This window comes from Pseudorca crassidens, chromosome 2 (genome assembly GCF_039906515.1).
Source record: "Pseudorca crassidens isolate mPseCra1 chromosome 2, mPseCra1.hap1, whole genome shotgun sequence".
In the NCBI taxonomy this organism is placed as follows: Eukaryota; Metazoa; Chordata; class Mammalia; order Artiodactyla; family Delphinidae; genus Pseudorca; species Pseudorca crassidens.
Genome location: NC_090297.1, coordinates 44,033,371 through 44,060,637, shown reverse-complemented (window position 1 = coordinate 44,060,637; position 27,267 = coordinate 44,033,371). Strand labels below are relative to the sequence as shown.

The following is a 27,267-nucleotide window of genomic DNA, read 5'->3' as shown; positions in this document are numbered from 1 at the left end:
ACATATACAGACAGTACAATGAAGCTCATGAGAAAAAATAATTATGCCTATTTAAGAAGGTACTAAGAGAAGCAATGATATTTGGGTTGAGACTTGATGAGTAAGTAGATACTTGCCAAACAAGAGAAGGGGAGAAGGATATTCCAGGGAGAGTTAACAGCATAACTAAAAACACAGAAACAAGCACAGTATAATACACTTAAGAAATACCAAGTAATCTTGTGAGAGATGAGATTGAGAATAACCAGGGAAGTGGCAGGAAATAAGACCAGCAAGGTAGAACGAGGCCAAATTATAACAGGCTTGTTATCTCATATGAAGGAATTTCTATTTTATTATATAAGCAAGGGAATTAACCAAAGCTTCCACAACACCCTTAGATCTTTCACAAAATACCACTAAATTTAGGGCATGGGAGTAGATATTATTTGTTAATTAGGTATACCCTGAATTCAAATATCAATTCAAAATCAGAAGAATGAGGAGAACAAGTAGTAGCATAGAAATATGTGGTAATGACCCACTTGTGGTATAAAATGTCCCTTATCATGTTTTTATGTTTATTAAACATGGCAAAATTTGTTTAATAGTTCAGAAACAATTTACTGAGCACTGATTATGTTCCAGACTCTGTGCTAAGCATTAAGAACATAAAGATAAGAGATGGCTCTTGCCCTCAAGGAGTTTATAATCTAGTAGAAGGAAAAATATAAACACTATTTTACCACTATTTAGAATGATCCTGAGCAAGTTGCCTAATTTCTGTAGTCCTTATTTTCATCATCTATAAAATAAGAATAAAAATAACTACCTTATAGGGTCCTTGAGAGAATTAAATGAAAATGTACATAAAAGCACCTAGCACAGTGACACAGAGTTGGCATTTAATAAAGTTAGCTACTATTCTGTTATTGCCTAGTGGTTTGCTTTTGTAGAGATTCTACTTGTGTGGCACTAATTCATTTCCCAGTGAACCAATTTTATTCAGCAACCATTAAGTACATGCTATGAGCCATGCATTGCACTAGGCACTATGGATTCAAAGATTAATTATCAGTAATACATATGATGTAATTTTACTTCAGACTATTTTTTAGGATATAAATAACCATATTATTCTATCAGAGTAAGAGTTAATGACACTAACATAATTAAAATGCAAATAATTTAATATAAAGTAATTAAAACAACCACTAATACGTGTTTTACAGACATTTTAATTGATCACAACAAACTAAGAAAAGTTTTAAAAAATGGTTTAAAATGGGGCCTGGTTATTTCCAACTAAAATTATTATAATAAATTTCATTTACTAGAGTTAGAACCTATGACCAATTACCTCTTTTAACGCTAGCCATTCACATTCTTTCTTAAAAGAGCAACTAAGCTTAAATGGCATTTTAAATATAAATAGACCAAAACCTAAACTGAAAAGTAGTCAAAAGTTTACTTGGGCACAAGCCTTTCATAAGAAGAAAAACATTCTAGTTAACATCTCTGAGGTCTTACATTTGCTTTTCAAGTATAAAGTTGCATATTACATAGCAGGATAACCCAGATTCTCACTATTTCATATCTCTGAAATACTTACGGGTTATTAACTGAATGTTTATGATTTTTCCATCCAATTTTTGCAAAGTGTTCAAGTTTTGTTCCTGTAGAGAAAGCAAACTTCTATTAGTGAGTTAATGCTTTCCTGTTGCTTGTTAACAAATGTTGCCATGATACTCAGTATCGTTCTAATATTTCCACATTTTCCCATGCATAGATACCAGTATTGGAAACTTCAACACTGATCCCTCACATAAACATTTCTTTATAATTAAACTGGGGTGTATTTCATGAATTGATTCAACAAATAAGCATATGATATGAAAATAGTTCAAACTGGCCTATTCAACCTAGTACAACTAGGGTCTACTTTCAAAACCCAGAAAATATAGCCTAGGACCACAGTGGTTATAAGGCAGGAAAGCACTGCCAGCAATACTTCAAGGAGTCTGCCAAAACATCCCAACATCCCTGGACGAAGTGAATTTTACAATTCAAACCTCTAGGGCCTGAACTTCTTTTGCCTTATGATAAGGCAGAAAGGTCTTCAGAAGAGTTAGTCTAACAAGAAAAGTGTATACTTTTTAAATTCTTTAACAGAAAGTTCAAAGAGTAGTGTCCGAAAATAAAAGCAAGCACATTAATGAAGTAAAATTTGTAAAAGTCTTGTTTATTATTTTTAAGAAGATGAAACAGAATAAAATAGGTTTTGAATCCTCCTTTGGAACTAGAAAGACCAAGGAATGAAAAAGTGCACTGATCGGAGCTGATAATATTAAGTTAATACACAGCACAATAAAGTGGAGAGTCCCCATTTCTGTTTTATCTCTACCTTTTCTGTCAAGGAGGGTGATCTTCAGAGCAGAAATGACATACATATAATTGAACAAATCTTCTCTCAATTCTAATAAAAATGGAAAAAGGTAGAGACCACACTAGTGATCTCATACCAATAAGAGTAAGTGACTGATCCAGAGGCAGTCAGAACGGGTCCAGTAAGAACAAGCCAAATCAAATTCATATCTTTTTTTTTTGAATTTTAATTTTTTTATACAGCAGGTTCTTATTAGTTACCTATTTTATACATATTCGTGCATATATGTCAATCCCAATCTCCCAATTCATCCCAGCACCACCCCCATCCCCCACTTCCCCCCATGGTGTCCATACATTTGTTCTCTACAACTGTGTCTCTATTTCTGCCTTGCAAACCAGTTCATCTGTACCACTTTTCTAGATTTCACATATATGCATTAATATACGATACTTGTTTTTCTCTTTCTGACTTACTTCACTCTGTATGACACTCACTAGGTCCATCCACGTCTCTACAAATGACCCATTTTCGTTCCTTTTTATGGTTGAGTAATATTCCATGGTATATATGTACCACATCTTCTTTATCCATTTGCCTGTCGATGGGCATTTAGGTTGCTTCCATGACCTGGCTATTGCAAATAATGCTGCAGTGAACACTGGAGTGCATGTGTCTTTTTGAATTATGGTTTTCTCCGGGTATATGCGCAGTAGTGGGATTGCTGGGTCATACGGTAATTCTATTGTTAGTTTTTTAAGGAAACTCCATACTGTTCTCCATAGTGGCTGTATCAACTTACATTCTCACCAACAGAGCAAGACAGTTCCCTTTTCTCCACACCCTCTCCAGCATTTGTTGCTTGTAGATTTTCTGATGATGTCCATTCTAATGGGTGTGAGGTGGTACCTCATTGTAGTATTGAGGTGCCTTTCTCTAATAATTAGTGATGCTGAGCAGCTTTTCATGTGCCTCTTGGCCATCTGTATGTCTTCTTTGGAGAAATCTATTTAGGTCTTCTACCCATTTTTCAACTGGGTTGTTTTTTTTTAAATACTGAGTTGCATGAGATGTTTATATATTTTGGAGATTAATCTCCTTTGTCCATTGATTCGTTTGCAAATATTTTCTCCCATTCTGAGGACTGTCTTTTTGTCTCGTTTATAGTTTCCTTTGCTGTGCAAAAGCTTTGAAGTTTCATTAGGTCCCATTTGTTTATTTTTGTTTTTATTTCCATTACTCTAGGAGGTGAGTCAAAAAAGATCTTGCTATGATTTATGTCAAAGAGTGTTCTTCCTATGTTATCCTCTAAGAGTTTTATAGTGTCCGGTCTTACATTTAGGTATTTAATTCATTTTGAGTTATTTTTGAGTGTGGTGTTAGGGAGTGATCTAATTTCATTTTTTACATGTAGCTGTCCAGTCTTCCCAACACCACTTATTGGAGAGGCTGTCTTAACTCCATTGTATATCCTTGCCTCTTTTGTCATAGTTTAGTTGACCATAGGTGTGTGGATTTATCTCTGGGCTTTCTATCCTGTTCCATTGATCTATATTTCTGTTTTTGTGCCAGCACCATATTGTCTTGATTACTGTAGCTTTGTAGTATAGTCTGAGGTCAGGGAGTCTGATTCTTCCAGCTCTGTTTTTTTCCCTCAAGTTTCCTTTGGCTATTCGGGGTCTTATGTGTCTCCATACAAATGTTAAGATTTTTTTTCTAGTTCTATAAAAATGCCATTGGTAATCTGATAGGGTTGCATTGAATCTGTACATTGCTTTGGGTAGTATAGTCATTTTCACAATATTGATTCTTCCAATCCAAGAACATGATATATCTCTCCATCTGTTTGTGTCACCTTTAATTTCTTTCATCACTGTCTTACAGTTTCTGAGTACAGGTCTTTTACCTCCTTAGGTATGTTTATTCCTAGGTATTTTATTCTTTTGTTGCAATGGTGAATGGGATTGTTTCCTTACTTTCTCTTTCTGATCTTCGTTGTTAGTGTATAGGAATGCAAGATATTTCTGTGCATTAATTATTGTATCCTGCAACTTTACCAAATTCATTGATTAGCTCTAGTAGTTTTCTGGTAGCATCTTTAGGATTATCTATGTGTAGTATCATATCATCTGCGAACAGTGACAGTTTTACTTCTTCTTTTCCAATCTGTATACCTTTTATTTCTTTTTCTTCTTTAATTGCCATGGCTAGGACTTCCAAAACTATGTTGAATAATAGTGGCAAGAGTGGACATCCTTGTTTTGTTCCTCATCTTAGAAGAAATGCTTTCAGTTTTTCACCATTGAGAATGATGTTTGCTGTGGGTCTGCTGTATATGCCCCTTATTATGTTGAGGTAGGTTCCCTCTATGCCCCCTTTCTGGAGAGTTTTATCATAAACGGGTGTTGAATTTTGTCAAAAGCTTTTTCTGCATCTATTGAGATGATCATATGGTTTTTATTCTTCAATTTGTTAATATGGTGTATCACACTGATTGATTTGCATATATTGAAGAATCCTTGGATCCCTGGGATAAATCCCACTTGGTCATGGTGTATGATCCTTTTAATGTGTTGTTGGATTCTGTTTGCTAGTATTTTGTTGAGGATTTTTGCATCTATATTCATCAGTGATATTGGTCTGTAATTTTCATTTTTTGTAGTATCTTTGTCTGGTTTTGGTATCAGGGTGATGGTGGCCTCATAGAATGAGTTTGGGAGTGTTCCTTCCTCTGCAATTTTTTGGAAGAGTTTGAGAAGGATAGGTGTTAGCTCTTCTCTAAATGTTTGATAGAATTCACCTGTGAAGCCATCTGGTCCTGGACTTTTGTTTGTTGAAAGGTTTTTAACCACAGTTTCAAATTCATTACTTGTGATTGGTCTCTTTATATTTTCTATTTCTTCCTGGTTCAGTCTTGGAAGGTTATACCTTTCTAAGAATTTGTCCATTTCTTCCAGGTGGTCCATTTTATTGGCATAGAGTTGCTGTAGTAGTTTTTTATAATGCTTTGTATTTCTTCAGTGTCAGTTGTAACTTCTCCTTTTTCATTTCTAATTTTACCGATTTGAGTCCTCTCCCTCGTTTTCTTGATGAGTCTGGCTAAAGGTTTATCAATTTTGTTTACCTTCTCAAGGAACCAGCTTTTAGTTTTATTGATCTTTGCTATTGTTTTCTTTGTTTCTATTTCATTTATTTCTGCTCTGATCTTTATGATTTCTTTCCATCTGCTAACTTTGGGTTTTGTTTGTTCTTCCTCTAGTTCCTTGAGGTGTAAGATTAGATTGTTTCTTCGAGATTTTTCTTGTTTCTTGAGGTAGGATTGTATTGCTATAAACTTTCCTCCTAGAACTGCTTTTGCTGCATCCCATAGGTTTTGGATTGTCGTATTTTCATTGTCATTTGTCTCTAGGTATTTTTTGATTTCCTCTTTGATTTCTTCAGTCATCTCTTGGTTATTTAGTAACATATTGTTTAGCCTCAATGTGCTTGTGTCTTTTTATATTTTTTTCCCTGTACTTTATTTCTAGTCTCATAGCACTGTGGTCGGAAAAGATGCTTGATATGATTTCAATTTTCTTAAATTTACCAAGGCTTGATTTGTGACCCAAGATACGATCTATCCCAGGGAATATTCTGTGTGAACTTGAGAAGAAAATGTAATCCACTGTTTTCGGATAGAATGTCCTATAAATATCAATTAAATCTATCTGCTGTATTGTATCATTTAAAGCTTGTGTTTCCTTATTAATTTTCTGTCTGGATGATCTGTCCATTGTCGTAAGTGAGGTGTTAAAGTCCCCTACTATTACTGTGTTACTGTCAGTTTCCTCTTTTATAGCTGTTAGCATTTACCTTACGTATTGAGGTGCTCCTATGTTGGGTGCATATATATTTATAAGTGTTATATCTTCTTCTTGGATTGATCCCTTGATCGTTATGTAGTGTCCTTCTTTGTCTCTTGTAACATTCTTTATGTTAAAGTCTATTCTGATGTGAGTATTGATACTCCAGCTTTCTCTTGATTTCCATTTGCATGGAATATCTTTTTCCATCCCCTCACTTTCAGTCAGTATGTGTCCCTAGGTCTGAAGTTGGTCTCTTGTAGACATCATATATATGGGTCTTGTTTTTGTATCCATTCAGCAAGGCTGTGCCTTTTGGTTGGAGCATTTAATCCATTCACATTTAAGGTAATTATCATTATGTAAGTTCCTATTACCATTTTCTTAATTGTTTTGCGTTTGTTTTTGTAGGTCCTTTTCTTCTCTTCTGTTTCCCACTTAGAGAAGTTCCTTTAGCATTTGTTGTAGAGCTGGTTTGGTGGTGCTGAATTCTCTTTGCTTTTGCTTGTCTGTAAAGCTTTTGATTTCTTCGTCAAATCTGAATGCAATCCTTGCTGGGTAGAGTAATCTTGGTTGTAGGTTCTTCCCTTTCATCACTTTAAATATATCGTGGCACTCCCTTTTGGCTTGTAGTTTCTGCTGAGAAATCAGCTGTCAACCTTATGGGAGTTCCCTTGTATGTTATTTGTCGTTCTTCCCTTGTTGCTGTTAATAATTTTTCTTTGTCTTTAATTTTTGTCAATTTGATTACTATGTGTCTCAGCCTATTTCTCCTTGGGTTTATCCTGCCTGGGACTCTCTGTGCTCCCTGGACTGGGGTGGCTATTTCCTTTCCCATGTTAGGGATATTTTCAACTATAATCTCTTCAAATATTTTCTCGAGTCCTTTCTCTCTCTCTTCTCCTTCTGGGAACCCTATAATGCAAATGTTGGTGCATTTAATGTTGTTCCAGAGGACTCTTAGGCTGTCTTCATTTCTTTCAATTCTTTTTTCTTTATTCTTTTCTGTAGCAGTGAATTCCACCATTCTGTCTTCCAAGTCACTTATCCTTTCTTCTGCCTCAGTTATTCTGCTATTGATTCCTTCTAGTGTATTTTTCATTTCAGTTTTTGTATTGTTCAACTCTGTTTGTTTGTTCTTTATTTCTTCTAGGTGTTTGTTCTTTAATTCTTTTAGGTGTTTGTTAAACATTTCTTGCATCTTCTCGATCTTTGCCTCCATTCTTTTTCCGAGGTCCTGGATCATCTTCACTATCATTATTCTGAATTGTTTTTCTGGAAGTTTGCCTACCTCCACTTCATTTAATTGTTTTTCTGGGGTTTTATCTTGTTCCTTTATCTGACACATAGTCCTCTCCCTTTTCATTTTGTCTATCTTTCTGTGAATGTGGTTTTCATTCCACAGGCTGCAGGATTGTAGTTCTTCTTGCTTCTGCTGTCTGCCCTCTGGTGGATGAGGCTATCTAAGAGGCTTGTGTGAGTTTCCTGATGGGAGGGACTGGTGGTGGGTAGAGCTGGGTGTTGCTCTGGTGGGCAGAGCTCAGTAAAACTTTAATCCACTTGTCTGCTGATGGGTGGGGCTGAGTTCCCTCTCTGATGGTTGTTTGGTCTGAGGCGACCAAGCAGTGGAGGCTACAGGCTCTGTGGTGGGGCTAATGGCGGACTCCGGGAGGGCTCACGCCAAGGAGCACTTCCCAGAACTTCTGCTGGCAGTGTCCCTGTCCCTACCATGAGCCACAGCTACACCCTGTCTCTGGAGGAGACCCTCCAACACCAGCAGGTGGGTCTGATTCAGTTTCCTATGGGGTCACTGCTCCTTCCCCTTCGGTCCTGGTACACACACTTCTTTGGGTGTGTCCTCCAAGAGTGGAGTCTCTGTTTCCCCCAGTCCTGTTGAAGGAAGTCCTGCAATTAAATCCCACTGGCCTTCAAAGTCTGATTCTCTGGGAATTCCTCCTCTCGTTGCCGGACCCCCAGGTTGGGAAGCCTGATGTGGGGTTCAGAACATTCACTCCAGTGGGTGGACTTCTGTGTATAATTGTACTCCAGTTTGTGAGTCACCCACACAGTGGTTATGGGATTTGATTTTATTGTGATTGCGCCCCTCCTACCCTCTCATTGCGGCTTCTCCTTTGTCTTTGGATGTGGGGTACCTTTTTTGGTGATTTCCAGTGTCTTCCTGTCGATGATCATTCAGCAGTCAGCTGTAATTCCAGTACTCTCGCAAGAGGGAGTGAGCACATGTCCTTCTACTCTGCCATCTTGAACCAATCCACCCAAATTAATTATCTTTTTTATTGTATTGGCTAGTAGATCAAATGAAACATAGTATCTAGTATCAGCAAGACAACAGACAAAATTTTTCAGGCCATCTTTTGGGACAAGACAGGGAAATACTGTAGTGTGGGTTTTTTTCCCTTTTGTTTTTCGGGGTTTTTTTGGTGTTACTATAAAAATGAGGGTTCTTCTGTCAGGTTTACATAATACTGGCTTAAACAAAGTTAAATAAATTTCTTTATGGCAGAGCATTTAGAGACTTTCCTTTACTATTGCATGTGTATTATGATTGTCCAAAAGGGAGTTAAAGTATGAAGCATTTTCCAACTTAACTGACTCACGTCATGGAGCATCTTAAGAGTCAACAGAACACACAGGCACTGATCAATGACAGGCACTGATCAAAGTATTAACCTAGAGCAAAGTCTCTATTGCTAACCTCTAACCTCAGCCATGCTCTGGTTAATATTTCTACCAAAAATTGGATTAGAAAATTAAAGGGTAAGAGTAGCCCCTGCTCACCAAAACTAGAGAAAGCCTGCATGCAGCAACAAAGACCCAACGCAGCCATAAATAAATAAATTTATTTTTTAAAAAAATAAAGAAAATTCAACGGTATGCTAACCACACCTGAAGCTGAGAGAGACTGCTATAATGTTGGATCCAAATAGACGTCAGTGAGGTTTATCAATGAGATGGATCAGAATGTAATTAATTAAATGCCCTGTTCTATTCTTGACCACCCAAAACTACCTAAGAAAAGGAGCAGCAATCATGAGAAAGGCTCTGAGGTTCTGTTCGATTATAAGCTCAATATGATTCAACAGTGTGATGCAATTACCAGAAAAGTTTACATGCGATCACATGTAAACATGGGGATGATGGATCATGAAACAAGTCTAATAAGAAACAGTTAAAGGGAACAAGTCAAGCTGGCTTCAGATATTTGAAGGGCTGTAAGGTGAAAGAGGCTTGCTCTATGAGTCTCAGAAGACAGAAACTATAGGGAGAGAGATTTGAGTTCAACATGAAAAAGAGCACTGTAACAATTGGAATGATCAAAAAAATGGAATGAGTAGCCTCTGTGGCAAGTTTCTTGTCACAGGAAGTTCAAATGCTTTATTGTCATCTATTAGAAGGTTTATAAGCAATTCACAAACGGATTTGTAGGAAGAAGGGCAGCTAAACTATATAAAAGCACTTGGCATAGTGTCTGACATAGGAGATATTCAGTAGGTACTGATGTCTTTTCTTCTTGTTTCCTTACTATGGGATCCAGTTAATCTACAGAAGATAGCAACCCTTTGAAAAATATTCTGCCAATCACTTACCATTATTTACTAATCCTGGACACTGATGAAGGGCTTGTTGACTACTGACTCTGAACTGCCAATTCAGATTTTGGGCTGTTCTAAGAATATGAGTGGTATAAAAAGACCTCAATCTCTTTGAATCAAACCTTGAAGTCACAAATATCTCCTGATTCTATAGCAGAATGTAAGCTACTACAAACATTCTTACATATTCATTTCTAGAGCACATTCACAAACAGCAATTTCAAACAACTTAAAATTCTATGAAATTCTACAATTCATTAGAAATCTTTTGGATGAAGAATAACATTTCAACTAAAATACTACACATTTACACTTCAGACTTTAGACTAGAAAAAACTGTCCAACTACTCTGAGTAACGTAAAACGTGAGAAAAGGTTGAAAACACACCAAACACAGATTTCCAGCTAGCTGCGGGCAATGAAAACTGCCTAAATCTCTCTCCATATCCTCTAAAAAAATACAGAATAGGTCTTCCCTGGTGGCGCAGTGGTTGAGAGTCCGCCTACTGATGCAGGGGACCCGGGTTCGTGCCCCAGTCTGGGGAGATCCCACATGCCGCGGAGTGGCTGGGCCCGTGAGTCATGGCCGTTGAGCCTGCGCCTCTGGAGCCTGTGCTCCGCAACGGGAGAGGCCACAACAGTGAGAGGCCCGCGTACCGCAAAAAAAAAAAAAAAAAAAAAAAAAAAAACAGAATAAAAAGAAAAACAAATAAAACTGCACAAAACCACACCCTCAGCATAACTAGACAAAAGAAAACACAAAACTTCAAATTATCTGTAAGAGAAAAAAAAAAGGGAAAGGGAAAAAGTGACCAAATCCCTGCCAGCAGTCATTCACGCTCCCACAGTAAGCCTCCTAGGGAAGAAGGGCAGTCTGAAAAATACTGCAGAGGAGAGAAGAGGGGAGCTAGTGGCAGGCCTACAATTGCTCTGAAACTACCACCAGGAAGAAAAAGACACCCTGCAAGAGTGAAAATATTGAAAAAATATTCCTGTAGATCAAAACATGACAACAAGGAAGGGTTAGAAAAGAACAGGAGACTCAAGGTGGTAATCTTTGAAAGGTATAGCTTCTAGGAGAAAAAAAGAGGGGAAAAAAAATTGTGGGGGGGAAGGTCCCTTTGGCAATTGGATGGTGAAAGAGAAAAGAAGTAAACAGGGAAATTTCTGGGGTCCCACAAGACAAAACAAACAAACAAAAAAGAAACAAGAAATCTGAGGACACAGTCCATCTTTCAAAAAATCCACTACAGAAATAAGACTTTACTACACTGACATTAGAGGACATCAGATAATTAGGAATCACTCCAAATTTAAAAGAACACTCTCAAATCACAATGTAATAAAACTAGTAATTATTAATAAAATGTAAAAATTAAGTCTACCTGGAAATTTTTAAACTATTTCCATAAAACAACTCTTGGACAAAAAGAAGAAACACAAATGATTGCAGAGCTTCTGAAAAAAATGACACTGAAAACTAAAACACTACATATCAGAACCAATGTGATATGTTTAAAGCTGTAACAAGAACATAGCACTAAGAATGATTAAAATGGAACATACTGATCAATTAAAAAGAATGAAGTCCTGATCCATGCTACTACATGAATGAACTGTGAATGTTTTCTGTGCTGAGTGAAAGAAGCCAATCACAAAAGGTCACATACTGTAGGGTCCATTTAAATGAAGTGTTCATAATAAGCAAACACATAAAAACAGAAATTAGATTAGTGATTGCCAGGTGCCTTAGAGGAAAGGATTGCTAATGGGTATGGGGTTTCCTTTGGGGATGATGAAAATGTTCTGAAAGTAGATAGTGGTGATGATTGCACAACTCTGTGAATATACAAAAAAACACTGAATTGTACACTTTAAAAGAATGAATTTTTATGGTATGTCAATTTTATCTCAATAAAGCTGTTATTCACTAAAAGGATAAAAATTGAATTCAATTCCCAATTCAAAAAACAACAACAAAATAAACCAATAAAAATCACAAGGAAGATAAAGGCAGAAAATAATGGAATAAAGAATTAGAAAGAATAGACATAATCAATCAAAATCCTATTGTTCTGAAAAATTTAACAAAAGAGACAAACTGCTACCCTAATTTAATACGAAAAAAAGCAGAAAGCATATATACACAAAAATAATAAATAACGAGAGAAATACCGCTGAAGTAGAAATTTTATGTAAAAGACGACTTTTCACACTTCTATACAAATAGATTTGAAACTCTAAATGAAACGAATAATTTCCCAGAGAAATACAGACTACCAAAATTGACCCCACTGGAGATGGAATGTTTAAACATAAATAAATAGATAATTACCAAGCAACTACCAAAACAAACTAACTAACAAACCATACACACCAAAAAAACAGTCACAGGGTATTATATCAAACCTACAAAGATCAAGTAGTCCCAATGCTCCATAAATTGTTCCAGAGCACCAAAAATGAAGAAATGCTTCCTACTTCGTTTTATAAAGTAAGTATAAAATTAACACCTAAACTTGATAAAGACATTAAAAAAGAGAAAATTAAAAACCAATATCACTTATGAATGTTGATCTGAAAGCACTGAATAGTGACAGAGCCTAACTCCACATTAAAAAAAAATCAATACATCATAACCAAGTGGCATTCATTCCAGACATGCAACCTTGATTCAATATCAGGAGTCCATTAATAAAATATTCTATTACTAGATCTAAGTGGAGGACATAATGAAATCCACAGATGCTGGAAAAGCATTTGACAAAATTCAATACCCATTCCTGAAAGAAAAAGAAACTCAAGAAAATAAAAATTGCTGAATACATTCGCAACACAATTAAATAAATAAATAAATAAGTGAGTATATAAATAAATATATATATGAGATCTTGAAGCCAGGATTGTACTTAAAAGTAATATTAATAACTATTAATATAACACCTCCCATAATGGACTGTTGTGAGAATTGAATGAGATAATATGGGTATGGAAATTCACTCATTCATTCAACAAATATTTATTGAATATTTAAATATGCTAGGGATTGTAGAAGCGAAGGGGGAAAAAACTTTCTTCTGGCCAGATTACATGTCAACCACTGTGCTAGACTGGATATATTGAAGGTAAACAAAACAGACATGGTTCCTGCTTTCATGGAGTTTATAAGACAAATAAGGAAGACAAAAATTAAACAAGTAAAACCACACACAATAAATGTATGAATATAAATAGTGCTAAGTGCTATGAAGGAAAGCAACAGGAAACTATGAAAAACAATAACAGGAGGGATCCACTTCAACTGAATGATCAAGGAGGGTCTTTCTTTGAAGATTAATTAATTACAGAAGACCTGCTCCGTGCCAGGCACTCTACTAGGTAACAGTCAAAGAGCAGGGAATAAAATAAACAAAAATCAGGCCCTTGTAGACTTAGATTCTGGTTGGAAGAGACAGTCAATAAATAAGAAAATATATATATGCCATATTTTCATAAGTGCTCTATAAAATGATAAAGTAAGGGCTTCCTTGGTGGCACAATGGCTAAGAATCCACCTGCTAATGCAAGGGACATGGGTTCGAGCCCTGGTCCAGGAAGATCCCACATGCCGTGGAGCAACTAAGCCCGTGCACCACAACTACTGAGCCTGCACTCTAGAGCCCATGAGCCACAACTACTGAAGCCCGCGCGCCTAGAACCCATGCACCACAACAAGAGAAGCCACCACAATGAGAATGCCCGTATACCGCAACGAAGAGTAGACCCCGCTCACCGTAACTAGAGAAAGCCCACGTGCAGCAACGAAGACCCAACGCAGCCAAAAATTTTAAAAAAACAAAACAAGATAAAGTAAGAGACAGAGGATAGGGAGTTCTGGGAAGGAGGGTGATGAAAGAAAGCAGAAGATGACATTTAAGCAAAGACCTGATGGAAGTAGGAAAGCTAGCACTGATGATATCTTAGGGTAAAGTATTCCAGAAGTGGAAATAGCAAGGCTTAGGCCCTGCCTGAGGTAGGAATGTGCTTACAGTGTTTGAGGAACCGAAAGGATAGTGTGGCTGGAGCAGAGTGGTGAAAGAAAAAATGGTGAAAGATGAGGTCAGAGAGCTAATGAGGGTGGAGGGTCAGATCATATAGAAGTTTGTAGGCCATAATAAGACCTGTAGATTTCAATCTCAGTGTGTTAAGAACACAGTAGAGTTCTTAGCAGAGGAGTGAAATGATCTAGCTTATATTTTAAAAGCGTTGCTCCGGACATAAAGTGAAGAATTGACTGAACAGGTACACAAGCAGAAGCAGTAAAACCATTTAGGAGATTCCTATACTCCAGGTGAGAAATTATGATAGCTTGCACTATAGTAGAAGTGGGGAAAATGTGGAGAAACATTTCTCCTTCTCATATTTCTGGATATTTTAAGAAATGAGTAAAAAGGTTTGCTGAGACATACTTGGGGGAATCGGGAAGATGGCAGAAGAGTAAGACGCGGAGATCACCTTCCTCTCCACAGATACACCAGAAATACATCTACACGTGGAACAACTCCTACAGAACACCTACTGAACACGGGCAGAAGACCTCAGACCTCCCAAAAGGCAAGAAACTCCCCACATACCTGGGTAGGGCAAAAGAAAAAAGAATAAACAGGGACAAAAGAATAGGGACACGACCTACACCAGTGGGAGGGAGCTGTGAAGGAGGAAAACTTTCCACACACTAGGAGCCCCTTCGCGGGCGGAGACTGCGGGTGACGGAGGGGGGGAGCTTCGGAGCCGCGGAGGAGAGCGCAGCCACAGGGGTGCGGGGGGCAAAGTGGAGACATTCCCGCACAGAGGAGCGGTGCTGACTGGCACTCACCAGCTCGAGAGGCTTGTCCACTCACTCGTGGGGCGGGCGGGGCCTGGGAGCTGAGGCTCAGGGGCTGCGGTTGGAGCCAGGAAGAGGACTGTGGTGAACACAGCCTGCAGGGGGTTAGTGCACCACGGCTAGCCGGGAGGGAGTCCGGGGGTAAGTCTGGACCTGCCGAAGAGGCAAGAGACTTTTTCTTCCCTCTTTGTTTCCTGGTGCGCGAGGAGAGGGGATTAAGAGCGCTGCTTAAAGGAGCTCCAGAGACGGGCGCTAGCCGCGGCTACCAGCGCGGACCACAGAGACAGGCATGAGATGCTAAGGCTGCTGCTGCCGCCACCAAGAAGCCTGTGTGCGAGCACAGGTCACTATCCTCACCTCCCTTCCGGGGAGCCTGTGCAGCCCGCCACTGCCAGGGTCCCAGGAAGCAAGGACAACTTCCCCGGGAGAACGCACGGCGCCTCAGGCTGGTGCAACGTCACACCGGCCTCTGACACCGCAGCCTCGCCCCGCATCCGTGCCCCTCCCTCCCCCCCGCCCCCCCCCGGCCCCCCCCCCGCCCCGCGCCCAAGTGAGCCAGAGTCCCTGAAGCAGCTGCTCCTTTAACCCCGTCCTGTCTGAGCGAAGAACAGACGCCCTCTGGCGACCTACATGCAGAGGCGAGGCCAAATCCAAAGCTGAGCCTCGGGAGCTGTGCGAACAAAGAAGAGAAAGGGAAATCTCTCCTAGCAGCCTCAGAAGCAGCGGATTAAAGCTCCACAATCAACTTGATGTACCCTGCATCTGTGGAATACATGAATAGACCACGAACCATCCCAAATTGAGGAGGTGGACTTTGAGAGCAAGATTTACTATTTTTTCCCCTTTTTCTCTTTTTGTGAGTGTGTATGTGTATGCTTCTGTGTGAGATTTTTTCTGTATAGCTTTGCTGTCACCATTTGTCCTAGGGTTCTATCCATCCGTTTTTTTGTTTGTTTGCTTGTTTTTAATGTTTTTCTTAAAATTATTTTTTATTTTAATAACTTTATTTTATCTTTATTTTATTTTATCCTCTTGCCTCTTTCTTTCTTTCTTTTCTTTCTTCCTTCCTTCCTTCCTCCCTCCTTTCTTGCTTTTCTTTCTTTCTTTCTTTCTTTTATCTTTCTTTCTTTCTTTCTTTCTTTCAACTTTTTCTCCCTTTTATTCTGCGCCATGTGGATGAAAGGCTCTTGGTGCTGCAGCCAGGAGTCAGTGCTGTGCCACTGACATGGGAGAGCCAACTTCAGGACACTGGTCCACAAGAGACCTCCCAGCTCCACGTAATATCAAACGGTGAAAATCTCCCAGAGATCTCCATCTCAACACCAGCACCTGGCTTCACTCAACGACCAGCAAGCTACAGTGCTGCACACCCTATGGCAAACAACTAGCAAGACAGGAACACAAACCCACCCACTAGCAGAGAGGCTGCCTAAAATCATAGTAAGTCCCAGACACCCCAAAACACACCACCAGATGTGGACCTGCCCAGGAGAAAGACAAGATCCAGCCTCATCCACCAGAACACAGGCACTAGTCCCCTCCACCAGGAAGCCTACACAACCCACTGAAACAACTTTAGCCACTGGGGACAGACACCAAAAACAACAGGAACTACGAACCTGCAGCCTGCAAAAAGGAGACCCCAAACACAGTAAGATAAGCAAAATGAGAAGACAGAAAAACACACAGCAGATGAAGGAGCAAGATAAACACCCACCAGAACTAACAAATGAAGAGGAAATAGGCAGTCTACCTCAAAAAGAAATCAGAATAGTGATAGTAAAGATGACCCAAAATCTTGGAAATAGAATAGAGAAAATGCAAGAAACATTTAACAAGGACCTAGAAGAACTAAAGATGAAACAAGCAATGATGAACAACAAAATAAATGAAATTAAAAATACTCTAGAAGGAATCAATAGCAGAATAACTGAGGCAGAAGAACCGATAAGTGCCCTGGAAGACAAAATAGTGGAAATAACTACTGCAGAGCAGAAAAAACAAAAGAGAATGAAAAGAAATGAGGACAGTCTCAGAGACCTCTGGGACAACATTAAACGCACCAACATTCGAATTATAGGGGTTCCAGAAGAAGAAGAGAAAAAGAAAGGGACTGAGAAAATATTTGAAGAGATTATAGTTGAAAACTTCCCTAATATGGGAAAGGAAATCAAGTCCAGGAAGCACAGAGAGTCCTATACAGGATAAATCCAAAGAGAAATACGCCAAGACACATATTAATCAAACTGTCAAAAATTAAATACAAAGAAAGCATATTAAAAGCAGCAAGGGAAAAACAACAAATAACACACAAGGGAATCCCCATAAGGTTAACAGCTGATCTTTCAGCAGAAACTCTGCAAGCCAGAAGGTACTGGCAGGACATATTTAAAGTGATGAAGGAGAAAAACCCACAACCAAGATTACTCTACCCAGCAAGGATCTCATTCAGATTTGATGGAGAAATTAAAACCTTTACAGACAAGCAAAAGCTGAGAGAGTTCAGCACCACCAAACCAACTTCACAACAAATGCTAAAGGACCTTCTCTAGGCAAGAAACACAAGAGAAGGAAAAGACCTACAATAACGAACCCAAAACAATTAAGAAAATGGGAATAGAAACATACATATCGATAATTACCTTAAATGTAAATGGACTAAATGCTCCCACCAAAAGACACAGACTGGCTGAATGGATACAAAAACAAGACCTATATATATGCTGTCTACAAGAGACCCACTTCAGACCTAGAGACACATACAGACTGAAAGTGAGGGGATGGAAAAAGATATTCCATGCAAATGGAAACCAAAAGAAAGCTGGAGTAGCAATTCTCATATCAGACAAAATAGACTTTAAAATAAAGACTATTAGAAGAGACAAAGAAGGACACTACATAATGATCAAGGGACCGATCCAAGAAGATATAACAATTGTAAATATTTATGCACCCAACATAGGAGCACCTCAATATATAAGGCAAATACTAACAGCCATAAAAGGGGAAATTGACAGTAACACATTCATAGTAGGAGACTTTAACACACCACTTTCACCAATGGACAGATCATCCAAAATGAAAATAAATAATGAAATGCAAGCTTTAAATGATACATTAAACAAGATGGACTTAATTGATATTTATAGGACATTCCATCCAAAAACTACAGAATACACATTTTTCTCAAGTGCTCATGGAATATTCTCCAGGATAGATCATATCTTGGGTCACAAATCAAGCCTTGGTAAATTTAAGAAAATTGAAATTGTATCAAGTATCTTTTCCGACCACAACGCTATGAGACTAGATATCAATTTCAGGAAAAGATCTGTAAAAAATACAAACACATGGAGGCTAAATAATACACTACTTAATAACGAAGTGATCACTGAAGAAATCAAAGAGGAAATCAAAAAATACCTAGAAACAAATGACAATGGAGACATGATGACCCAAAACCTATGAGACGCAGCAAAAGCAGTTCTAAGAGGGAAGTTTATAGCAATACAATCCTACCTTAAGAAACAGGAAACATCTCTAATAAACAACCTAACCTTGCACCTAAAGCAATTAGAGAAAGAAGAACCAAAAAAACCCAAAGTTAGCAGAAGGAAGGAAATCATAAAGATCAGATCAGAAATAAACGAAAAAGAAATGAAGGAAATGATAGCAAAGATCAATAAAACTAAAAGCTGGCTCTTTGAGAAGATAAACAAAATTGATAAACCATTAGCCAGACTCATCAAGAAAAAAAGGGAGAAGCCTCAATCAATAGAATTAGAAATGAAAAAGGAGAAGTAACAACTGACACTGCAGAAATACAAAAGATCATGAGAGATTACTACAAGCAACTCTATGCCAATAAAATGGACAACCTGGAAGAAATGGACAAATTCTTAGAAATGCACAACCTGCCAAGACTGAATCAGGAAGAAATAGAAAATATGAACAGACCAATCACAAGCACTGAAATTGAAACTATGATTAAAAATCTTCCAACAAACAAAAGCCCAGGACCAGATGGCTTCACAGGCGAATTCTATCAAACATTAAGAGAAGAGCTAACACCTATCCTTCTCAAACTCTTCCAAAATATAGCATAGGGAGGAACACTCCCAAACTCATTCTACGAGGCCACGATTACCCTGATACCAAAACCAAACAAGGATGTCACAAAGAAAGAAAACTACAGGCCATTATCACTGATGAACATAGATGCAAAAGTCCTCAACAAAATACTAGCAAACAGAATCCAACAGCACATTAAAAGGATCATACACCATGTTCAAGTGGGGTTTATTCCAGGAATGCAAGGATTCTTCAATATACATAAATCAATCAATGTGATAAGCCATATTAACAAATTGAAGGAGAAAAACCATATGATCATCTCAATAGATGCAGAGAAAGCTTTTGACAAAATTCAACACCCATTTATGATAAAAACCCTGCAGAGTGTAGGCATAGAGGGAACTTTCCTCAGCATAATAAAGGCCATATATGACAAACCTACCACCAACATCATCCTCAATGGTAAAAAACTGAAACCATTTCCACTAAGATCAGGAACAAGACCAGGTTGTGCACTCTCACCACTATTATTCAACATAGTTTTGGAAGTTTTAGCCACAGCAATGAGAGAAGAAAAGGAAATAAAAGGAAGCCAAATCGGAAAAGAAGTAAAGCTGTCACTGTTTGCAGATGACATGATACTATCTATACATAGAGAATCCTAAAGATGCTACCAGAAAACTACTAGAGCTAATATTTGGTAAAGTAGCAGGATACAAAATTAATGCACAGAAATCTCTGGCATTCCTATACACTAATGATGAAAAACATGAAAGTGAAATCAAGAAAACACTCTCATTTACCATTGCAACAAAAAGAATAAAATATCTAGGAATAAACCTACCTAAGGAGACAAAAGACCTGTATGCAGAAAATTATAAGACACTGATGAAAGAAATTAAAGATGATACAAACAGATGGAGAGATATATCATGTTCTTGGATTGGAAGAATCAACATTGTGAAAATGACTCTACTACCCAAAGCAATCTACAGATTCAATGCAATCCCTATCAAACTACCACTGGCATTTTTCACAGAACTAGAACAAAACATTTCACAATTTGTATGGAAACACAAAAGACCCCGAAGAGCCAAAGCAATCTTGAGAAAGAAAAACAGAGCTGGAGGAATCAGGCTCCCAGACTTCAGACTATACTACAAAGCTACAGTAATCAAGACAGTATGGTACTGGCACAAAAACAGAAATATAGATCAATGGAACAGGATAGAAAGCCCAGAGATAAACCCACGCACATATGGTCACCTTATCTTTGATAAAGGAGGCAGGAATGTACAGTGGAGAAAGGACAGCCTCTTCAATAAGTGGTGCTGGGGAAACTGGACAGGTATATGTAAAAGTATGAGATTAGAACACTCCCTGTCACCATACACAAAAATAAGCTCAAAATGGATTAAAGACCTAAATGTAAGGCCAGAAACTATCAAACTCTTAGAGGAAAACACAGGCAGAACACTGTATGACATAAATCACAGCAAGATCCTTTTTGACCCACCTCCCAGAGAAATGGAAATGAAAACAAAAATAAACAAATAGGACCTAATGAAACTTAAAATCTTTTGCACAGTAAAGGAAACCATAAACAAGACCAAAAGACAACCCTCAGAATGGGAGAAAGTATTTGCAAATGAAGCAACTGACAAAGGATTAATCTCCAAAATTTACAAGCAGCTCATGCAGCTCAATAATGAAAAAACAAACAACCCAATCCAAAAATGGGCAGAAGACCTAAATAGACATTTCTCCAAAGAAGATATACAGATTACCAAGAAACACATGAAAGAATGCTCAACATCATTAATCATTAGAGAAATGCAAATCAAAACTACAATGAGATATCATCTCACACCAGTCAGAATGGCCATCATCAAAAAATCTAGAAACAATAAATGCTGGAGAGGGTGTGGAGAAAAGGGAACACTCTTGCACTGCTGGTGGGAATGTGAATTGGTACAGCCACTATGGAGAAAAGTATGGAGGTTCCTTAAAAAACTACAAATAGAACTACCATATGACCCAGCAATCCCTCTACTGGGCATATACCCTGAGAAAACCATAATTCAAAAAGAGTCATGTACCAAAATGTTCATTGCAGCTCTATTTACAATAACCAGGAGATGGAAACAACCTAAGTGTCCATCATTGGATGAATGGATAAAGAAGGTGTGGCACATATATACAATGGAATATTACTCAGCCATAAAAAGAAACGAGATTGAGTTATTTGTAGTGAGGTGGATGGACCTACAGTCTGTCATACAGAGTGAAGTAAGTCAGAAAGAGAAAGACAAATACCGTATGCTAACACATATATATATGGAATTTAAGAAAAAAAAAGTCATGAAGAACCTAGGGGTAAGACAGGAATAAAGACACAGACCTACTAGAGAATGGACTTGAGGACATGGGGAGGGGGAAGGGTAAGCTGTGACAAAGCGAGAGAGTGGCATGGACATATATACACTACCAAACGTAAAACAGATAGCTAGTGGGAAGCAGCTGCATAGCACAGGGAGATCAGCTAGGTGGTTTGTGACCGCCTGGGGGGGTAGGATAGGGAGAGTGGGAGGGAGGGAGATGCGGGAGGGAGGAGAGATGGGAACGTGTGTGTGTGTGTGTGTGTGTGGCTGATTCGCTTTGCTGTAGAGCAGAAACTGGCACACCGTTGTGGGGCAATTATACTCTAATAAATATGTAAAAAAAAAAAAGAATTAATAATAATAATAATATCCCTGTTGTCCGATGGGGAATTTATAGGGTTTTAAAAAGTGAGCTCCACAATGTTCTCTAGCAAGATCATTGCTTAAATTTGTTCTCCGTGCAGTGCTAAGTTTTCTGGGGGGTAAAAAAGGAAAATAAAAGAGTATCTTGATAAACTGCAAAAAAAAAAAAAAAAAAGGTTTGCTGGTATATTGAATGTTGAGTATAAGAAAAATCAAGAATGGCTCTAAGCTTTTTGGCCAAAGGTCCTAAAGAGATGGAGTTATCATTTACTGGATAGGAAAAACTTCTGGAGGAACAGATGGGGAAGGTGGAAGTTCAAGAAAGAATTAGGAACTCAGTTTTAGACCTGTTAAATTTGAAAGGCCTATTAGACATCCAAGCAGAAATACTTTTGTAAAGTGTTGGAGATATGAGATAAGATTTTTTAAGACCTAAAGCATGAAAAGAGTTGACCTTGAAAGAATAAAGAGCACTGTAGCCAAAGAAAATATGAGACTGGGGCGCAGGGAAATAAGTTTGGCTTACCGAACACACTGAAAGGCCAGTGAGCTTACACATAGGAAGACTAGATAACAGGAATTAAAACAAGAAATGATTTTTAAAAGGAGAGTCTCACCGTAACAAAGCAATAGAAAATACTGATACATATTTTGGTACCTGAATGCCATGGACAGAATTGTGTCCCCTCAAAATTCATTTGTTGGACTTCCCTGGTGGCGCAGTGGTTAAGAATCCACCTGCCAATGCAGGGGACACGGGTTCGAGCCCTGGTCCAGGAAGATCCCACATGCCGCAGAGCGACTAAGCCCGTGCACCACAACTACTGAGCCTGCACTCTAGAGCCCGTGAGCCACAACTACTGAAGCCCGTGTGCCTAGAACCCACGCTCCACAACAAGAGAAGCCACAGCAATGAGAAGTCCATGCACCGCAATGAAGAGTAGCCCCCGCTCACTGCAACTAGAGAAAGCCCACACTCAGCAACGAAGACCTAATGCAACCAAAGATAAATAAATTTATATAAAAAAAGAAAATTCATTTATTGAATTCCTAACACTCAATGTGATGGTTTTTGGAGATGGGTCTTTTGGGAGGTAATTATGGTAGATGAGGTCATGAGGGTGAGTGCCTCCTGATAGGATTAGTGTCCTTATAAGAATCCTTACAAATAGTGGAAGACAAAGATGTTTCTCTCTCCCTCTCTCTCTGCACCCACATAAAAGAAGAGGTCATGTGAATACACAGTGAGATGGCAGTCACCTATAACCCAAGAAAAAACCTATAAAACCTATCGTGCATCAGTATAAAACCAGTATCAGTATAAAACCTATCGTGCGCCTTGATTTTAGACTTACCAGCCTCTAGAACAATGAGAAATAAATTTATGTTCTTTGAGCCACCCAGTCTATGGTATTTGCTATGTCAGCCCAAGCAAACTAATATAGTGGAAATGGAGTTACACTGAACAAAAATATAAGATATGTGAATGGCTTTGGAACCATTCTAGTTCCAAAGTTTGGAACAATTGCTAGCAAAAGCGTAAAGTGCGTTGAAGAACCCATTAGTAGTAGCCTCAAAGTCCTTTGAGGGGATGCTGCAGGTGAGAGTTTGTGAAAGGACAAAATCTTACTGAAAACTGGAGGAAAGGAGAGCCCTGTTAAAATAGAAGCAGAGATTACAGTAATACTATACTTGCAGTTATGTAGAAACTAGTTAATAAGCAAAATATAGAAACTGCCACATGGTTTCTTCTGGCTGCTTACAGTAAAATTCTATAATGCTATATTGCAGAAAGAACTATTAAACAAAAAGGATTCAGGACTTGATAGTTTTGAAAATTCTCAGCCTTTCAAAGTGGTAAAAGATGCTAAAATTAAGAAATAGTCTTTGACGGGAATAAAGACGCAGACTTACTAGAGAATGGACTTGAGGATTCGGGGAGGGGGAAGGGTAAGCTGGGACGAAGTGAGAGAGTGGCATGGACATATATACACTACCAAACGTAAAATAGATAGCTAGCAGGAAGCAGCTGCATAGCACAGGGAGATCAGCTCGGTGCTTTGTGACCACCTAGAGGGGTGGGACAGGGAGGGTGGGAGGGAGACACAAGAGGGAGGGGATATGGGGATATAGGTAGATGTATAGCTGATTCCCTTTGTTATAAAGCAGAAAGTAACACAACATTGTAAAGCAATTATACTCCAATACAGATGTTAAAAAAAAAAAAAAAGAAATAGTCTTTGAGCAAAGATCAAATCCAGGGCATTGCCAGGAAAACATGGTCCAAAAATGAAGCCCATATTGTGACAAATCTTTTGTTAAGACCTCAGAAAGATCAAAGGTGATGCCTCAGAATGTTGTTCAGAGAGGAAAAAAAACCCTCTAAAGAGAAAAAACCTGTGCCTCACAAATCCTCTCAATCAAAGGGTTGCTAGGAAGCTTAAGAACGCTGCTCCTCAGCCATCTCAGAAAGGACCCAAGGCAGAAGGGCACTGAGCCCAGAGAGATTTGCAGGCGTAGCTTGTTGACTGATGGCGTGACCAAACAAGATTCACAGGAGACCCACAAAGTTCTTAAGATAAAAATTATCTACAGAGAGGATTCTTAAGTGTTAGCATTCTATTTTTGACCTGGGAGGTAATTTAGGTCACAGTTATGAGCTTGATTCATGAAGCTGTGTATTTATGTTGTGTGCATTTCTCTGACTTGAGTTATAATACACAACAACAACAAATGTCATATTTTTTTAAAATGCTGGGTTCAATCATTACTTTGAATCTTTAATTTCCTAGCAGGTCACAGATCAAAGTTTGAAAAATTATGGTCTGGGATAAGAGCTGCAATAGTAAAAGAAACTGGGGGAAAAAAAACATAATTTGGAGTTTGAAGATAGAACTGATAGGACATAGTGATGGACTGGAGTAGGGGAAGAGCAGGGAGAAGTGTCAAAGATGACTCATGTTTTTGCTTTGAACATCTGAATGGATGGAAATGCCACTTACTGAGATGAGGAATAGTAGAGAAGGAGCAAATTTAAGATATGGGGGAACAGAATGAAGAGTTTGCATCTGAACATGTGAAATTTGAGACATCTGTTACATACACAAGCAAAGATGCCAACTGGATATACAAGTATAGAGTGCATCACTGACTATCCTAAGTTTGCCTCCCTCTCCCACAAGTGCCTTACCTTGTTTTATTTTCTTCACAGGACTAATAATTGTTTGAAATTATCGTAGTTTTTTTCATATGCTACTGTCTCTCCTCGACTAGAAATTAAAGCAAAACCCTCACATTTCATTTGCTTATTTGTTGCTTGTGAATGAATGCACTGATGTCCCTAATTCTTTTTCCCTCCTGAATATCCTTTATGGTCTGACTTTGAAGTTTCCTACCACAAAAGAAGTAGAGTATATTACCCTATCCCTTGATTCCAAGTTTGCCATGTGACTTGCTTTGGTCAAGTCTCAAAAGGCCTTGCATGTTGCAGATTATTCTCTTGTGCTTCTGCGGTGACCATGAAAAGGACATCCCAGAGCTGGCCCTCCGGTCCCAAGAGGAAAATGAGCGACATATGACCCAGCCAAGCAGTGCTAAAACAGAGCCTCCAACCAACCTACAGTCATATGATCAACCCAGACAAAAAGAGCTGAGCATGACTTAGATCATCTGATTCCCAGTCAATCTACAAACGTGTAAGCTATAATAATAAATAATCATTGTTTAAAATTGCTGAGTTTTGGAGTGGTTTATTACACAGCAATAGCTAACTGATATACTGCTATATTCCAGTGCCTAGAATAGTGCCTGAAATATAATAATAGCTCAATATTTTAAATGAATTATTTAATTCAAAAGGAAATGGAGGGACTTCCCTGGTGGTGCAGTGGTTAAGAATCCACCTGCCAATGCAGGAGACACAGGTTCCAGCCCTGGTCTGGGAAGATCCCACATGCCACGGAGCAAATAAGCCTGTGCGCCACAGCTACTGAGCCTGCGCTCTAGAGCCCATGAGCCACAACTACTGAAGCCCATGCACCTAGAACCCATGTTCCTCAACAAAAGAAGCCACCACAATGAGAAGCCCCTGCACCACAACAAAGAGTAGCCCCCGTTCGCCGCAACTAGAGAAAGCCCATGCAAAGCAACGAAGACCCAACACAGCCAAAAATAAAAAATATAAATAAATAAATAAATTTTTAAAAAATCATTCAAAAAAATTAAAAAGGAAATGGACAAGGAATAGCCAAAGAGGTAAGAAAAACCAGAAGAACGAGATGTCACAGAGGCCAAGAGAAGAGAATGTTTTAAGAAAGAAGTGATCAAAAGGGACTAATGGTGCTGAGGTCTATTAAAATAGGATTGAAAAGTATTTACTTGATATGGCAACGTAGTGATCAGTGGTAGCCTTGAGAAAGGAGGGAAGCCAGATTGGAATGGACTGAGTTTAAAATGGTAAGAAATAGCTACAAGAAAGAAAATTTCCATGGCCCCAAACTGGCAGTGCTCCTCTATACCATCCTACCATTCTTCCTTGAAGATTTCTTTCCTTTCTGATTACTTGATCTTGACTATCAAACCTGGGATATATTTCCTGCAAAGAATAGGAATGCTGAACTTTCAAGCACAACTATTTTCTTTCTTATCTCACAGTACACAACAAGGCACTGGTTCAGGGTCATACAATAAAAACAAAAACAAAATCAAAAACTCTATCTGCACTATCCCATGCTTTATCTAACTGGCTAAGGCAGGCCGATCACTGATCATCAGTCAAAAAGCTAGGATGTTTACCTACAAAATAAAAATCAACTATGAAATTTAAATCTCGTAAAACACTATGGATTGACAGATGATGATGGACTCCTGATGGATTCAAATACTGAGAATAAAATTTGGCTACATAAATCTATTACCAAGAGCTAGCTTTAAGTCTCATTACCATATTCAGAACTAATGAGCCTCAACTTATAGTCTATGATTAAAGGAGACAAGATTTATGTGATTTTTCCTATTTCAATGTCTTGTTTTGGAGCAGTCTAGGTACTTCTCATATGATGTCCTATGTATAAATACTTTTAGAAAACTGAATTCTATACAGACTATTTCTTCAACTTAATTGAAAAACCATTTCATATTTTATACATCTTGGCATCCCCCACAGTTTCTTAAGAAATACCTATTGTTTCTCACACATGTATGTAACTACCAATAAGACTTGAAGTTTTTTAACATACCATATTTTTCCATGTGCTCTTTTCCAGCAAACCCAAACATCTGAGAAGCAACTGGGTGGGCTGACAATCCGTACTTGTTGATCAGGACTTCGAGATGCTTATCAATTGGATTGGTCCTGTTTGAAAACTAAGAGAGGGGAAAACACAAAATTGAATAAGTACTTGACATGATGATAGGTGTCTCTTTTAACTATTACAGCGTTACTAAGACATTTACTTATTTGAAGTGTAGAGTAAGCCAAAAATGGACAATGTGAATAAAATCAGTCAGAAAACGCTTTGCAGGGAAACATGGGAAGGAAAAATAATCAAGTGACCAAAGAGGTATTAATTCTTTCAAGAAACATGTATAAAGAATCCATATGTGCAAATAACTACTCAAGGTGCTGGGGATAAAACAGTGAACAAAACAGATAAAGTCCCTGCTCATCTGGCATTTACATTTGAGGGAGGAGGGGACAGAAAGTAATGGGGATGAAAATTAATTAAAATGTAAATAGTAATGCTATAATGAATAAATTCAAGTA

General features: G+C 38.4%; 1 protein-coding gene across 3 annotated transcripts in view; it reads right to left on the bottom strand.

The window, feature by feature from the left end:
- SCP2 (sterol carrier protein 2) overlaps positions 1-27,267 on the bottom strand; it is a 164,345-nt gene that overhangs the window by 101,159 nt on the left and 35,919 nt on the right. For all 3 annotated transcript variants that reach the window (XM_067726165.1, XM_067726166.1, XM_067726168.1), the window contains 2 exons: positions 26,741-26,867; positions 1,592-1,655 (listed from right to left, as the gene is read on the bottom strand). In XM_067726165.1, the coding sequence (XP_067582266.1) occupies positions 1,592-1,655; positions 26,741-26,867 (191 nt within the window). The remainder of the gene's footprint in view (positions 1-1,591; positions 1,656-26,740; positions 26,868-27,267) is intronic.